The sequence below is a fragment of the Zingiber officinale genome, chromosome 3B (assembly GCF_018446385.1).
Source record: "Zingiber officinale cultivar Zhangliang chromosome 3B, Zo_v1.1, whole genome shotgun sequence".
NCBI classification, from domain to species: Eukaryota; Viridiplantae; Streptophyta; class Magnoliopsida; order Zingiberales; family Zingiberaceae; genus Zingiber; species Zingiber officinale.
Genome location: NC_055991.1, coordinates 123,640,750 through 123,656,075, shown reverse-complemented (window position 1 = coordinate 123,656,075; position 15,326 = coordinate 123,640,750). Strand labels below are relative to the sequence as shown.

At 35.5% G+C, this 15,326-nt stretch overlaps 1 protein-coding gene across 1 annotated transcript in view; it reads right to left on the bottom strand.

Annotated features, from left to right (window-relative positions):
• Positions 1-10,069, bottom strand: part of LOC121967556 (rhodanese-like domain-containing protein 7) — a 34,304-nt gene extending 24,235 nt beyond the window's left edge. Inside the window, exons 1-3 of the mRNA XM_042517860.1 lie at positions 9,591-10,069; positions 4,520-4,771; positions 4,295-4,393 (exon numbers count right to left, since the gene is read on the bottom strand). Of these exons, the coding sequence (XP_042373794.1) occupies positions 4,295-4,393; positions 4,520-4,771; positions 9,591-10,061 (822 nt within the window). The 5' untranslated portion in view covers positions 10,062-10,069. The remainder of the gene's footprint in view (positions 1-4,294; positions 4,394-4,519; positions 4,772-9,590) is intronic.
• Positions 10,070-15,326: the final 5,257 nt, after the last annotated feature.

The following is a 15,326-nucleotide window of genomic DNA, read 5'->3' as shown; positions in this document are numbered from 1 at the left end:
GCATTCTTCATCTCCCATCATAAAGACTCCTTCCCATTGTAGATCATCTAGAGCATACTTAGCGTAATTAATAGGACCTACTTCTCCTTCCGAAAGACTGCAAATAGCATCAGAATCAGGTTCATTTAAGTCAACAGAAAGAATATCATAATCAGAAGGTAAATCTAGTTGGTCCATTATAGCTGCTCTAGCAATGTTTCCTATTTTTCTTTTGCAATCCCTTGCAAAATGGCCTGGTTCTCCATAGATAAAACATTTACATTTATGTTGCTGTTCAGCTTTCTTCTTTTTAAATACCCGAACATGTGTATCATGTGGTTTTCCTTTATATGTCTTTGATTTTCGTAGGTCATATTTCTTTTGCTTTCCTTCATAATAACCAGGAATGGATATTTTACTACAGAAAGCCAGATCTTTAACACTTCTTTGGATAGCAGCTCGTTTGCATATTTCTGCTAAATATTGATAAATGAAGTGTATTCTAGGCATAACTCCAATCTGATTACCCGCATGACGTACCTTAAAGGCTGCTTCGACGTCATTTGCTATTAAGGGTGGAAGCTTTCTGAATAATTTATCTGATAGCTCTGGATTGATGAACATCCTTCCTGACTTTGGTGCTAACACTTTATAATCATTTAAGAAATTGAATATATCCTTCATGTTAGAGCAAGTAAGTCTTTCAAGATCAATATATGCTTGATCTTGTTCTACTGTCGTACCTTGGTAAGGATCCTCAAGTAGAATAAATCGTCTTATGGCTGATAATACATTCTGGGTTTCTCCTGCCATTTGTATTAGTTCTTCATGTTCTTGCGCATACATCATTCTCCATTGAATCCACATCTTCTTTTCATTTTCTCCCAGAAGATTTTCAATATACTGTACCTTTTGCTTATTATCCAGCCAGGTACGTTCATTCACCAAATTGTTAGTAATATATTCCCATCGGGAAATAATATCATGATACTGACCTATATCATCTAGTAAGACGAGCATAGCTCCAGTATTTTGTTGTGCCGAAGGGAGTGTCCATGTTTGGTGTTCCATAGGTTTTCCTTTGAATTTGCCTTTATATTACCCATTATCAGGAAATTGAGGTGTTGTTCCTTGTGCTGGCGGATAGTTGATTTGTCCCATCAATGGTTCATTTGGTTGTTTGTAATTTGAGATAGCCGAGTCAGAAGTTGAAGCAAAAGCCTTTTCCTTTGTATTCTGTATTAGTCTTCGCAATATTGGATATTCCAATTGCTCCAGTGCTTGTAATTGTGCTATATTAACATGGGCTGCTTCTTGTTCTTCTATATCCTGATAGATATTAAGATTTGCAATATTATCAGTTAATTGGGAGGTTTCACTTACCCAATTGGGATTTTGCTGTTCTTCATTTTGTTCTGGATACTCATATATTTCATACCACAGGCTTTCAGGCCCTTCTTGTTGTATTCTGTCTAGGAATTCTTCAACATTTGCATCATGTGGTGTAGGGTCATACCAACCATTGGCCAGGGGTAATTGAGCTTCTATCTGTTCAACATGCTGAACAACCTGTTGCCAATATAAATCTGATTCTGCATCTGAATTTTCCCAATTTATTGGTTGTTGATCTGGGTGCAGTGGAGCTTGCACTAGATAATCAGTTTCTTGATTTTTAAAGTCCCAGAAAATATGTTTCCGGTCCATCCTCTTCATCTTCGTATTCTTCAATGTTTAGATCTTGAGGGCAAGATCTGGTGGTGTTAAGTCATTTGGATCGAATTCTGGGTCTTCCTCCCAGGGCGTGTCTTCCCAAATGCTTGGGAAAACAAACTCATTGTTGTCTTCCTCATCATCCCATCGAGTTGGAGGGGGAAGTTCAATATCTGCAAATCCCTTTGGAATGTCATAATTAACATAATAATCGAACTTACCACTTGGTTGCCCAAGGGTATCCCATCTTCCAGTCTTGTATTTCTTGCCTTTAGGAAATTCATTAATAAGAACACTCGCAAATTCTTCATCATGAATGTCTTGAATATCTTTTTCATTAAACCTGCTAGCCTTAGGATTTCCTGTGGATTGATATCCTAAAAAGGCTAATGAAATTGATCCATCCATCAGGGTAGTTGTTCGCACAGCCTGTGGATTCCGAATTTGTGGTGTTAGAGGTGGTTGAAGTATCCACCTCATTCCTTGTAGCTCTGCTGTTGTTCTAGGTGTTGCTGGCACCGCATTGATTCCTGTACTAGCAAGGTAATCTGCTACATTTTGAATGTTATATCGAAATCCTTCTGATAGATCTATTTCCATTGTTCCAATAATAGATCTTTCATCGATCCATCTTGTGTCTCGTAAGACCACAAGTGCATTAGTGCCTGCATTTCTGCGATGAAGGGCATGTATACGAATCATTACTAATCCTAGATGGATTAATTGCATACCTTCTTGTCTGAGAATTGAATAGCTTTCAGGATTGATTAATGGTAGGTTTTGTTGCCCTTCTGTAACCAAGATTCTGGTTTCTGAATAATGTTGGTAAACTCTATGCCTTGGCTCAGACCATTGTGTACTATAGAGTGTCTCAGCAGGTACCAGAGATGCTCTCCTGAGAAAATTCAAGTTCCGCTTCTGGATTAAGTTGACTTTCAAGCGTTCTTACATTATTTCTTCGCCCATAAAATCTTCTTTGTGCTTCATGCCTTAGTCTTGCCATTCTTCTATAGCTTCGTATCTGATCTTCTTGGGATGATACTACTGGTTGAGAAACTTCAGTTACTGCTTCAGTGATATTAGGCCTCCTGCTATTTGCCATTAGCTTCTTCAGAATCTTTCTTCCTTAATTTCTCCTTTTCTTCTTTTAATATTTTCAACGGATCTTTATAAATGAAGAAAGGCTCTGATTTCTTGATTTTGGATTTTCCAAGATTTAATCCTTCAAGCTGTTTGGCAAGATTTGCAACCTGATTGTTAGTCTCAACGGGTTTTTTTAGAATTAGATCAAGCTTCGTATTGATAGACAGTAATAATTCAATAATAGTATTATTCTGCATATTTATATTTTTTACTGCAGCTTCTTTAGCGAAGATAAAACCGATAGCAGGACTACTAATAGTCTCTGTATTTTCAAGTGCTTCCAGATATTCCTTTGAAGTAGCTGATGGAGGCAAATTCATGCAAATTGCTTTTTTATTTCTCGTGCTACCTCTTGTATTTGCTTAACTTGCTGTTGGAGATTTTGTAATAGTGGTGTTGATTTGCATTTAAAAGTTCTTAATGTTACTATTAATTCTTGATTCCTATATTGCAGTAGTTTAGGATATCATAGGTGTCTTGATTTCTTTCATTAGTTCTTATTTGTTGCACTAGGATTGATCCAATTTCGGTTATGTTTGTGATACAATAGTCATGCATTCAAGTTGGTTTAATTTCCTTAAAATCTTGTTTACATAGCATTGTTGGTTAGATAAGATGTTGCATGAAGATTAGGTTTGATTAGATTGCATAGTTCATATTTCCATGAATTGCTTGTGTTCATAGTTTAGTTGTTTACCTTTCTATTAGTTGCAGTTAATTCCATTCTTGTTGCTTAGCCCTAGCGTTTGCAATAATGAAAACCCAAACCCCCATTCATAAATAAATGCAATCCTAAGATTAGAATTCACCTGCTACATTCCTTGTCAAATACGATCCAAGTTGCCCTATACTAGTAGAAAGGGATTTCAGTATTTTATTTGTACCCATTTCACAACAAAATTGGATTTATCAAATACCATGATCTATATAGGAGCACCCATATTCAACGATACAATGTGCCTAATAACATTACAATTGTATATCCAATACAAAAAAGCAAAAAAAAAGGAGCAACAAAATATTGTTTGTCCATTTGTAATATATGAATAATAAAAAATATTGACCATGACCTTAGATCTATTTATTTTTCTTTTGGGAAACGAGAGAAAGCTCTATGAAACTTTCTAATTAATTCTGTTAGGTTCAATTTTGATGAAAATGAGAATGCAAACAAAGATCGCTTAGGCAAGAATCAAAAAGTATAAAAAATTACTTATTCGTTTCAATCCTCTCTTTTCCTTTTCATATTCACACAGGAGTATTTTTCTATTTAACTGTGATTCAGAAAAATGTGCTTACTATTGACCTCTTTCTGTTTCCAATTGTTCCATCTATAATGTAGAAATATGTAAATCAATTAACAAAATGGTTATTTGAAGACAAGATAAACGCACATAGCATCTCAAGGCAACATCAAATCATACAGTTGCAAAGAAATTAAGCAATAGAAAGAACAACTCACAATATCAGGATCACTTATCAAAGCATTCCAATCCTGTGGATTTACATACCGACCCACCATCTTAGTAGGCCTTATTCTTGGATCTCCAAAAGTTACGATCTGAAGGAACAAATCATCACACCATGAATTTTGCAAGTAAATCCCTGATATAGCAAACAAATACTATGTAGCTATCCTCAATTCACACAAGAATGAATGGGGAATCTCAAGATCAGTTAGCAATACCTCTTTCTTCAGCTTGACTCTAACATGGTCCCAGCGAAAAGGTGCATCTTCCCCTGCTCCGAGAGGGGAATCGCTAGTGTGTCCATGGTGGATAGCCTCATCCTCAGGGCTAACAGGTGACTCTACTAATCTAAGGCCTCTTAGCCGCTCATCAGCCTGAATAAAGTTCAAAACCTTCTCCACAGATTCTGGAGTGCCACATATGCTGCCATTGATTCCTTCTGGTGCAAGTATGATACCTCCTGAAACACGCTGAATAGAATCTGCCATGTGAGACAAAAATTGACTTACACAAAATTGGAACTTGCAACAAGAAGAAAGAAAAATCTTCCTGGTGATGTTGACATACACAATACAGTAGCATAGTCACATGGAATATTTGAATGAATATGGCACAATTGTAGACAATAACATGTAACTACATGAATGGGAAATAATATCATCATTCTCTATTCCATATATTTGGTATACCATAGAGATGTCAATGCTTCTGATAGTATAGATCACAAGATATTCCCATACCATGCATAAGAAATTATGAAGAATGGCTATTCCTGAAATTGATAAATGTATGAAATTTCATTTCAACAGTGTCAATGTAACACCCGCGAAATTTTTAGCTATACATATGGGGTATTCTCTTCTAGAATAAAAGGAAAAGGGAAATAGAACAAAAAAATAAATAAATAAATAAAAAGAGAGAGAAGTTAAGGCTTGAACTTTGAACCCCTCACAATAGATAAAGCTAAATTGGTGTATGATAACCAATAGAGTCATGAATGACATATGATTAGCAAGGAATGGAAATTGTAGTTTAAAGTAAGAGTATGATTAAGTAAGGAAGCAAAAAAATGTCAAGTAGCTTTCCTCCTCTTTCTCTTGGTTAAGAGAAGAAGCAAGCAAAAGACAAAGACAAGTTGTTTTTTTTCTTTCTTCTTTCTATTTTCGTGAGAATGAATGAGGGTGAGGGAATAGAGGAATCAAGGGGATGAATTGGGATATGTTTCCTTTTTTTTTCCTCATTGAGAATAAATAGGAATGAGAGAAGAGAAGGGAAAGAAAGGTTGGCTACTTCTTCCTCCTTCTTCTTCCTCCTCCTTCTTTCTCCTTTTTCCTCCTCCACCGAGACCTAAAACTCTCCCCTCTCCCATTTCCGAATCCAAGCTAAGGTTTTCTCCCTAAGAAAACTAATTCACAAGAAGGAGTCCTCAAGATCTACTCCTTGCAAGCAAGATCTTGAGGAGAAGCAAAAGGGAAAATTAGAAGGAGAAGCTTCCTTCTTCCTCTTCACAAGGGTACCTTCTTTTAAGAAAAACCGAGCAAGAGGAAGTAAGTATACCCTCACCTATGGTACAAGTAGTTCATGTGTTTTTCCATGAGTTTAGATTGCTTAAAAATCTAGGGTTGCTTCTTGAAACTTTCGGCCACCAAAGTATAAAAAAAAAACTTAAGGAAGCTTAAGACCTAAACTAAGCATGCTCGCTATGTTTCTTATGATATGTGCCCTATGATAGGAGATTAGTTTAGTGTTCTTATGCTTGTACGTTGCTTAGAACTTAGATTTATGTTCTTTAAACTTTCGGCCAAGGTATGAAAAGAAGACCTAGGAAAACTTAAGACCTAACTAAACATGCTCACGATGTCCCTTATGATATGTAACTTAGGATATGAGTTCTGTTTAGAACTCTAATGTTTTTTTTTTCTTCTTTATGTTGCTTGTAACCTAGATCTATGCCTAGTAGGTTTCGGCCATGATAGAAATGAAGGCCTAGGAGAGTTTAAAGTTTAATCTATCATGCTCATGACTTTCTTTATGATCTGGTATGAAGATTTCTTAGTGTTTTTATACTTGTATGTTGCTTGGAACCTAAATCCATGCCACTTTAGGGTTTTAGGATTTCGGCCATGATAGAAATGAAGGCCTAAGAGAGTGTAAAATTTAATCTATCATGCTCATGACTTTCCTTATGATATGGTATGAAGATTTCTTAGTGTTTTCATGCTTGCATGTTGCTTGGAACCTAGATGCATCCCACTTTAGGGGTTCGGCCATGATGAGATTAAGGGTCTAAGAAAACTTAAAAATCAAATCTAACATGCTCATGGTTTTCCTTATGATATGATATGAAGTTAGCTTGATATTCTTATGCTTGTATGTTGCTTAGACTTAGTTTCATGCTCCTTAAATATTCGGCCATAACATAATTGAAATACCTAGGAAGCATAGAACCTAAACTAAACATGCTCATAATGTTCCTTATGATATATGATATGAAATTGGTTTAGGGTTCACATGTTTTTATGTCGTTTGTAACCTAGATTCATGCTTGGCAAGTTTCGGCCATAACAAGATTAAAAGACCTAGGAAGCTTAGAACCTAAACTAAACATGTTCATGATTTCCTTATGATAAGTGTTATGAAGTTGGTTTAGGGTTCATATGCTTTCATGTTGTTTGTAACCTGGATTCATGCTTGGCAAGTTTCGGCCATAACAAGATTAAAAGACCTAGGAAGCTTAGAACCTAAACTAAACATGTTTATGATGTTCTTTATGATAAGTGTTATAAAGTTGGTTTAGGGTTCATATGCTTTCATGTTACTTGTAACCTAGATTCATGCTTGGCAAGTTTCGGCCATAACAAGATTAAAGGACCTAGGACCTAAACTAAACATGCTCATGATGTTCTTTATAATAAGTGTTATGAAGTTGGTTTAGGGTTCAAATGCTTTTATGTTACTTGTAGCCTAGGACAATACCTTGCATGTTTCGGCCACTCCATGGAATTAGGGTTAGAGACCCAATTATGATTTACTATGTGTCTCACATACTATGATATGAATTAGGAGATGCTAGTTAATGTTTTCCATGCATGATTATGTTTCCCTATGATATGTCATATGCTCATTTATGTATGCTTATGAATCATGCATGATAATGACTCTTATGATGGGCTATATGCTCAAGTATGCATGTTTTATGATATGACAAGTAAAGGCCTAAGAGATGCTTCCCTATTAGTTGGGACTAAGAGCACTCTTTATGATATGACAAGTAAAGGCCTAAGAGATGCTTCCCTATTAGTTGGGACTAAGAGCACTCTTTATGATATGACAAGTAAAGGCCTAAGAGTTGCTTCCCTATTAGTTGGGACTAAGAGCACTCTTCATGATATGATAAGTAAATATGATATGCTACTTTACTTTTTATGTGGCTTGTATCGGACCTTAGTGTCCAAGGGATGGGCTCCTTAGTTGGCCCCTAGGTCAACGGACGTAGTACGGACCTACTTCCCTAGCAGGTTCGGGACTAGCTACCCCGTCCTAGAGATTGCGCGCATTTATGTTATGTGGTACATAGCCGGGCCCTCATGTTGAGATTATATTTAAGTATTATATGATATTTTTTTAAAAAAAAGACATCTTGCGCATGACATGACGCATGTTTTTGAAAGACATCTTGCATATACTTTTATGATATGATAGCTTATGATATGATATGATATGACATGATGCTTTCTTTATGATATGATATGACATGATGTTCTTTTATGATATGATATGATATGACATGATGCTCTTCCATGATATGATAGGTATGACATGATGCTTTTATATAGAATGATATGATATGATATGTTATGATGCTCTTTTACATGATATGATGTTTTAGATGATTATGTCTCCATGCTATATGCTTATGTGATTATGCTATGATACATGATTTTTGTGAGTAGGAAAGAATCTTACTAAGCCTGTGCTTATAGTTTACTTTTCTTGTATAGCAGATAAAGGTAAAGGATGGATAAACTAAGGGAACAGCAGGAGGGGCAAGAGATATGTGTGGTGGTGGCTCTGCTAAGGAAAAAGACCTGCTTATGTTAATTTATGCTTGATATGAACTATACCTATCTTATGTTAATGTTTTGCATGATTACTTAATACTTATTCATGCTTATGTTGGAAATTGATATCATGACTTTTTAAATTTAAAATTATGCTTAACATGCTCATATAATTATAAATGTTTAGATAAATAGTTATTGGTGTTTAAAAAGAAAAGTAAATTAAAAACATAAAAGAATATATAAATAAATACTTCCGCTGCTTTAGAAATAGATTAATATGCATGTATGTTCCCGTAACCCCGTCATACCTGAAGGGCGGGCGTTACAGTCAACACTCTCGTGGATGAAGAGATTGTCAAGGCTAAAATCACATTCCAAGATATAGTTGTCAAGAACAAAAACATATTCTGAGATAGAAGTGTTGGTAAGAATCATGCTACTAAGCATCACCTGAAAGTTGAGTACTATGCGATGTATTATCTGTTTAAAACCATATATCAACCATCATCAAAGCAATTTGAAAACTAAGTATCCAGACATATGGTTGGACTCCTATTACCAAAATTATCAACTAAGTCATTGATAGCTTAAACGATAAATACCAATACCCTTCTCAGTAATAAATTACAACTAGCAATCTAGAATTTGTTAACCCCGCATTAAGTTCAACAGTGTTCAAGGGTTAACATGGAAACTTAGCTTCAGCTTACCTTCCTTTACAAGAACATTCTTTCACTCCTTGTATTTAACTATCAATGGATTCAGTTTTGTACCACCATATGGTTATTTAGAATCATGTCCTATATATCTATGTTTTTTTTACCCTCATAGACTAGACATGTTCAAGTGATCAACTTAGGATCTTTGCAAATGAGCTTGGGATGTGTATGCACCATTGTAGGCGAATGTTCTAATCAGGAATAATATATGGAATACAGTCTAGATTCACTTGAGCCATTTACTAATCATGACTTATCACCAGAGTTACCATTAACATGCATACAGGCGAATAAGATCATGTAGCATATGCTCAAGATGGATCATGGTGGAAAATATATGCAAAACAAATAAGATCGCATCCTCACCGTCTCCTGTAAAAGTCAGGCAAATATCAATTGTGTTCACATAAAAATGAAAAATAAAACAGTTTCAAACACTCAAATCAGTGGAAGTCAAACAATGCGAGAATAGTAAATGGCCCAAAAGGTGATATCTTTGCGCTCACCACATCCTCGCAAAGCTCTTTCAGCGGCTTCCGCATTGTGGCATGATCCGGAAAATCTGCAAATTTATAAAAGGAAAGAACAACGAGAGGAGGAGCTGAACCATCCGCCGCCTCAGAGGAGATGCTCGAAACAGACCTCGACATGCTCCGCCCGGAAACCCCCACGGTAATACGAGGAGCTGAAATCTGGAAGAACTTAGGATTAGGAAGAAATTGGCTAGTGCTGGATAGGCTAAGGTGGTGGTGGTGCTGCAGGTAAGGGTTCAGGGTTTTCTCAGCCTCCGCAGCCACGGCGAAAGGTAATCTAGCATGGCTAGAGGTGCCGCCTGATGACATGCGAGAGAACAGTCTTAGTAGAGCGGTGGCGGCGGCTGTGGCGCCTCTGCAATGGATGCCGGTGGAGAAAGCGAGCGGCGGCGAAGATGACATGAGGTAGCGTTTCGCCACTGGAGCAGAAGAAGAGGGTTCCATCTAATGTCGTTACGGGCCATCTTGCGGCCCACTTATCTACAGAAGTTGGCCCATTAAATAATTGGGTACCTATATGTGATTTAGATTGGCATTTAAGATAGTCAGATAAAGTAATCTGAGTCCGAAGGTTTAATTTTCACACCGTCTATGTCAAAATTAAAAGATCTGAATATGTAGAATAAAAAAAATAAAGCAATCAAAATAAGTTTAATTTAAGAATTGTCTTTCAAGCTTTTCTTATTAAGTTGCTATTGACTTTTAAATTCAGCCTTTGCATCAGGGACGGATCCAAGAAGGGCTGATTCTAAATTGGTTGAGTCTCTAGGAATACTATAAAAAAAGTTTGAGTTCATTTTGCATGAGCAAGTTATCATCTCATTGTAGATGAGAATTAAATTATCAAACACTAAGTGATTAAAATTTAAATTCATTAGATAGGTGTAAAGATAAAAAAAAATTAAGTTGATTTGATGGATTTAATTTAATTAAATTAAAATCGAATCAAATATATGCATTCATTCGGTCAATTTAAAATAAATTGGGCAAGATTTTTTTTATCTCCTCTTTTCTTTCCACGTACCAGCACTCTCATCGCCTCACGATGCCTACTTTTCTTCTCTTTTTCTCTCTTTCTTTTCTTCCTCCTCATTTATTTTCTCTATTTTTCCCGACTGCAACCTCTCCTCTCTTCTTCTTCCGCTACCAAACTGCATCCTTTCCCTCTCCAACTCTCCTCTTCTCAGTAGCAGTAGCCCTTGCAGCTCTCTCCTCCTTCCTCTCAAATAACAGTCGTTGTTGCTCTTTCTCAACAATAAAAGCAGTAAGGCAGCACCTTGCTGCCCTCTTTCAACAGTAGCAACAGCCATCTGGTCAGCTTAAGCAACAGATTTCACTTGTCATTTTGTTTAGCAAGAGCAAGAACAATAGTGTTCTTGTCTTCTTCCATTTATTTTTTTCCCAATCCATAACAGTTGGCACTAATTCTTCTCTTCTTTGTTTTCTTGTTGAGCAAAGTAACAAGATCTACCACTGTTGAACATTGTCAAAGTTGACTGAGGCTCCTCTCATTTTCCTCTTCACTAGAGAAGAAATACTAATCCCCTTTTCTTTTTGTATAAACAGTTGTATTTTTTTACATTAAGGAATCGATTGATTAGTTTTTTTGCCCTTTATGTTATAAGTAGGGTTGGGCTATGGCCCAGGATAACCCTTGGGTGTATCCGTCTCTGCTTTTGCATTATATAAATTTTTCATAACGACTATCTTTGATCTAGACCACAACTCTTTCAATTGTTTACTAAGACTTTTTTTTTTTCTACTTTTGAGTTGTTCCCAAGTATTTTTAATTGTTTACCAAGTATCTTCGGCACAATTGCTCTAACATGAAGGATAAATATGTTTGCAATTTGCAAAGCTTGTGAGATGTTAGATGATCTATAATTTGATAATTGGTTGAATTTCATCGTATCATAACATTCCCTATAAAAGTTGGTAGTTCACTTATATGCCACAAAAAGGTGTTAATCTTATACAAGCATAAGTAACCACACAATTATAACAATTGTACTAAGTGGGGTAGCCATGTGGGGATCGGAGGGGGTGACCGTCTCTTGAGATTTTTTTTTAAAAAAATTAAAGTGGTGTTTGGCTCTTTCCTAGAAATCGGAATGAGAATGAGAATCATAGTATTATGGAATAGAAATAGGTATGAGCACGGATATCACTCTTAAACACAATGTTTGGTTAGTTTAATATTTTCTATTAGAATAAACTAAAAAAATTACCATTAAAGGAAAATAAGAAAAAAAATTAGATGTGAGAGAAAGTTGAATGTGAGAGAGAAAGTATCATGAAAGAGAAAATGTGATGGAAAAGAATAAAAAGAAAAAAAGTGTGATGAGATAAAATGAAGAAAGAGAGTGTGATAGAGAGAGCATGATAAAAGAGGATGAGGAGAAATCAATTATGATGAAAGAGAAAATATAGTGGGAGAGAATGAAGAGAGACGATAAGAAAAAATAAAGAGAGAGAATGTGTGATGGGAGAGATTTAGGAGAGAGAAAGTATGATGAAAAAAAAAATGATGAGAAAAAGAAAAGAAAAGATAGTGTGATGTGAGAGAAAGCATGATGAGAGAGGATGAGGAGAGAGAAAATGTGATGGGAGAGAATATAGAGAGAGAAAGTGTGATGAGAGAAAATAAGGAGAGAGAGTATAATGGGAGAGAATAAGGAGAGAGAAAGTACAATGAGAGAGAAAGTGTGGTGATAGAATGAGGAGAGAGAAAGTATAATGAGAGAGAAAAGGAGAGAGAAAGTGATATTAAGAAAAATTGAACAAATATATTAATGGTATTTTCGTCCAAAATTTAATTCTCATTCTCATCAAAACTCAAGGGATGAAGCGGGTTTCATTAATACCCAAGTTTTTAGGTTTCATTTCAAAATTTTAATTCCATTCTCATCAACCAAACATAAGGTTTGGGAATGAATTCATTCCCTCATTCCCAAACCCGTAAACCAAACGCCATCTAATACTAAATCTTTACCGCCATTTTGACTTGCCGATTCATCATCTTATCGTCGAAAATTTAAAATTAACCACATATTTAGAAAGTCCTCGACCTAAACTATCCATCGATACCATTTTTATAAGAAAATATCATGACTTAGAATGTTAAGTATTGAATTTTAACAATAAAATATATAATAATAAATGGATGAACTAAATCGTAGAACACGAAGTGAGGTTGCGAAAATAAGGATTACGTTAATTCAAATTAGAATTGATTTGAAATTAATTTGGCCTAGTCGAACCAAGTTTAAGGTTTAAATTGATTCGATCGGTTTAAAATGAATTAGGGTTGATCATGTCCGAAAGTATGAAGCTGGAAAGCCAGGGAGGTGACGACTCTACTAACTGGGTGAAGACCTCGCTTCTTGCTGCAAAATAAACCAAACCAAGGAAGGGGTCCCTGACGTTGGTCCTCCAATGCTCAAGTTAGAAACAATGATAAGAAGAGAAATCGAGAATAATAGAGACAGAGATGAATCTTGTCTTTTTTCATACCTAGCATACTCTTTTATACCTTTCTTAGTGACCTTCCATCTTCCCCTATTTAATGATATTAATTATTGAAAGAAAGCATTTTTGTCTTGGCTTCTTCACATTCAATGATAGAAGGAGTGTTTTCCTTTGTTTTCTCTTTCCCTTATTAAATATCTCAGTCTTTTCCTCTTTTATTATTTTATCGGTTCATTACTAATATGTACAATGTCAATGTTATACCCCGAGTTTGATGGGTGTCTCGTTCGGCCCACTCTCCTCCCGACCAGGCGAATCAGACATTGGTTCATCTAGACGGCCGACCAAACAATGGTTCCTCCGATCGGGCGATGTAGCCACTTCTCGCTCGGGTCATGCAGACGAGTCTTGCTTAAGCCCTAGTGTTGACCGCCTTAACTTTGACCTACACCGTGGTAATTGACCCGTGCCAAGTAGGCTCCTCCTTATCGTCACATCAAGGGTATTTTTGAGGAAGTCTTCTCTTTCTTCTTTCTTTTCTCCTTATGCACGCAATAGCCCTGCGTGATACACCGCCGCCTATTGCTCATCCCTCTTTTCGTTTTTTCATTCATCTTCTTCCTCATTTCCTTTTTCCCCTTTTCTTCACCAATGACAATGAACTTGTATTTTTTTTCCCTCTCCTCTTCTCAAACACATGAGTTTTCTTTTCTTTTCCTTTCTCTTCTCCAGCAAACAAGAAATGTAGCATCAACTACTGTCCTCTTATAGCAATAAGACTCACCTTCGTCCTCTTCTCGTGTTCTCTAGAATTTTGGTGGTACCACAAGATAGCCTAATTTTACCTTGCCTTGCTTTCTTTATGTCTTTACCGAGCTCACTAAAACTAATCGAGATTACTAATCTTTTTTTCTTCTTTCTCCCTAATCTTTTTTTTCTCAAAAGCAACGTTTTTTTTAAATTTTTTCTAACTAGTAGCCTTTTACAAGTATTTCTTTTCCCCCTTTGTCCAACCACTTAAGTTTTTTCTTTCTTTTGTTCTTGTTTTATTAATCACAAGAGGGTTGTAAAAGTATAAATATTTTAGGTTGTTAGTTAAAATGGTTATTTAGATCTGAATGGAAGTCTCTAATAATATTAAATATTATGAAAAAGTAAAATTATAAATGATTCTATAACTTTAAGTTATAGATAGGAATCAACGAATCATTATTTCAATTAGAACTAAGGATTAAGGTCAAAAATTTTAAATTTAAATTTGTTTCAGCCCCTCAAATTTAAAAATTAGGTTTTTGAATTATTAAAATTGACCTATAATAATGTTTGAAATTTTAAAAATTTTAATTTATTTTTAAAAATATTTTTGAGTTTTTAAAGTTAGCTAATTTAATTTTATATTGTATTAATTTTTAAAATTTATTGAATTAAAAATCTTAGCTACCATACCAATGATCTATAAACAAAAGTGACACAGTCCCCTCGGGATAATCTAGTGGCTAGTGTATAAGATGTTATCATCATGAGATCTGATGTTTGAATCTTGACATAGTCGAGGTAAATGCCCCCCTTCCCCCTCATGCGCTAGTCACTATTACAAAGGTTAGTAGTCACCCGTGATTTACTTCCTCCGTGTTAATCTTGGAAAGGGTTACCGGGAATGTTGGTGCCCGGGCTATGGTGCAGCAATAGGAAACTATCCACGTTTTTAGCTATGATATACTATAAAATATTTTCTAATTTATCTTAATTAGCTAATGAAAATTTCTGTGGATCAATCTAATTATCCCTATAATTAATCAACTCGAAAGACGAGATATCTATCTTGGGGCTATGGTGCATCGACAAGATATTTAGGTTGTTACCTAGGCATGCGGTTCAATCCCCTAGCTATAATGAATTTGTAGAAATTTTTCTACTAAATGAGTTTATCATTTTTTTTTTCAAAAGACAGGATATTGGGTGCTAGTTAAAAAAATAATAAATACTCCCCTAGACTAAATGGTGGGATGGACTTTATAGGTTATGAGGGTTCGAATTTCATCCAAGATAAATTATATCTGATTACATATGAAGAATTCGAATTACTTGTGAGACTGAATTGTCCGCCATGAACCATCTATTCTCGATTTATCCTAATGGTCAGTGGAAAACTTTTGTAAGATTGAGCCGATGACCACTATGATTAGTCGAATAGTAAGAATGAGATATCTGATAAGCTAAACAAAAAAATCATATATACAT